The sequence below is a fragment of the Sitodiplosis mosellana genome, unplaced genomic scaffold (genome assembly GCF_009176505.1).
Source record: "Sitodiplosis mosellana isolate CC-2019 unplaced genomic scaffold, AAFC_SMos_1.0 Smas_scaffold_4102, whole genome shotgun sequence".
NCBI classification, from domain to species: domain Eukaryota; kingdom Metazoa; phylum Arthropoda; class Insecta; order Diptera; family Cecidomyiidae; genus Sitodiplosis; species Sitodiplosis mosellana.
The window spans coordinates 1-2,049 of record NW_022599344.1 but is presented as its reverse complement, the minus strand read 5'-3'; the positions used below and the strand labels follow the sequence as shown (position 1 = coordinate 2,049).

Below are 2,049 nucleotides of genomic sequence, written 5' to 3'. Positions count from 1 at the left end.
AACATGGCCTGGTATCGATGCAAGCGTTCTTTGTACATCAAGTCCAAATGGACAAGGGACGTGTAAGGTAAAGGCATTTCTGTAGAGAAAGTATAAATGACTCTGTGCGCAATAATGTTTTTCTTTCCAAAGGGTGACTCCGGAGGTCCTCTTGCTGATGGAAATACACTCGTTGGACTAGTTTCTTTTGGAAAACCGTAAGTTGGAATCATTTCTGGATTGATTTAAGTGCATTCCAAAATGTTGTGCAAATTTTATTTGTAGCTGTGCTAAAGGGCTGCCAGACGGTTTTGCAAATGTGGCCCATTTGTCCAATTGGATCAAATCAACCGCAGTCTAAGTATTGGAATTTCCTTTACAAATGAGCTTTCGTGACGAATCAATAAAACGAATTCAAATGAACATAGAAACGCTTATGTTTACTTTTCTATCGACACTAAATTGATTACAGCAATCCCATTTTAATTATTTGAAAAGAATGTGCTAACCTTAGGTGAAGATCCACTGTAAAAGGCAAAAATAGCCAGAATGAACGTTCGCTGTGAGAACGAAAACAATGGAAGATGCACGCGACCAGTCTATGTATAACTGAATCAGCATTCGGCATAGATTCAGCGCAACTGATTGCACTATATTTCGTTACCATATTACTTGAAAATGCACCAATTTCAAATTACTAAATACCTTTAATGAGCGTTGATAACTTATTTACACCTCCAAAACATTTGAAACATTCAACCGATTCGAAATCGATCTACAGCAGCTTCGCTACACTATTCGACACATTTTAATTGGACTCGCACAGCTTTGCTATAAATTTAGGAACGTAACAGAAGATTTTCAGTAGTTTTTGTCAAGTCATTTGCATAACTATAAGTGAATTAACTCTGAAAATTTGTATAAAATGAAGGTGAAACTGTTGATTGTTCTATGTATTCTGAAATTATCATCATGTGACTTAGAATACAGTCTCAAAGGTGTGTAGTATGCATCACAAAGCTTTTCCAACCCGTGTGACATTGTGATAACTAACCATTTATAAACATAACTAATTTCGGAAATATTGACTGACTAGCCATATGGAAAATGACTGACTGGACTGTAACTTAAATCATCCAATAAGCGACTTTAGTTAATTGAGCAGATATTTTGTATGAAAAATAATCGACTACGATTAAGTTTTAGCCAGTAGTTTAATTTGGAATGTGCATGATTCTCTATTTCTCCAACCAGTCTCCAGGTGCCGCTTTATTTTTTTCGTTTGACGTTTCTTATTTGTTTGTACAGACGATCAGAGAGGCTGATTATAGTCACATATTTTCGAGACAATCACTCTTAACCAGTCAAAAGTCAGTGAAAAAGCCTGAAATTGGCTATGTTTACTCATTGTTAGTTGGCACATCTTCACATGGGAAAATATTCGAACTTTATCACATTTCAATACTAACGTAGATATCTCACCTCGTATCGTGGGTGGATCACCGGCTTATGATGGCCAAGCTCCATACCAGTGCTCCGTACAGAAAATACGAACCGGCTCTCACTTTTGTGGATGTGCAATTATATCTGATCGTTGGGTTGTTACAGCTGGGCATTGTATTGTGTAAAGAAAAAATCACCTAAAACCACTCAATAACAAAATTAAATCGGATTTTTTAAAATCATAATTTTAACACAGTTTCAGCGCAAATGATATTCAAATAAGAGTTGGATCGCACAAGAAGAGTTCGGGTGGTCAAGTCCTTAAGGTGTTAGAAACAATTAGACACCCGGAGTATAAAGAAGATGTACATTTGACCCGTAATGATATTGGTTTGATTCGTGTTCAAGGCAGCATCGAATTCAATAAAAAAGTGCAGCCAATCAATTATGATGGAGCAGAACCATCACCTGGCACTCAACTATTAGCTACCGGCTGGGGAATGCTTAACTTTCCGGGTGATTCACCAGAAGACCTGCAGCAGCTCAAAATAAAGGCCATTTCCTGTGAAGAGTGTCAAAAAACATGGCCTGGTATCGATGCAAGCGTTCTTTGTACATCAAGTCCAA

General features: G+C 37.3%; 1 protein-coding gene and 1 long non-coding RNA gene across 2 annotated transcripts; both read left to right on the top strand.

Annotated features, from left to right (window-relative positions):
- Positions 1-404, top strand: LOC129572089 (uncharacterized). The gene is made up of 3 exons (XR_008688391.1): positions 1-67; positions 133-197; positions 265-404. It is a non-coding gene; the product is annotated as an uncharacterized LOC129572089 (long non-coding RNA).
- A 500-nt stretch (positions 405-904) lies between these two features.
- Positions 905-2,043, top strand: LOC129572088 (chymotrypsin-1-like; the record flags this gene model as incomplete). Its single annotated transcript, XM_055452003.1, has 3 exons — positions 905-984; positions 1,394-1,603; positions 1,679-2,043. Coding segments are annotated over exons 1-3 (655 nt in total), but the record flags the coding sequence as incomplete, so codon positions are not given.
- Between the last annotated feature and the right edge of the window lie 6 nt (positions 2,044-2,049).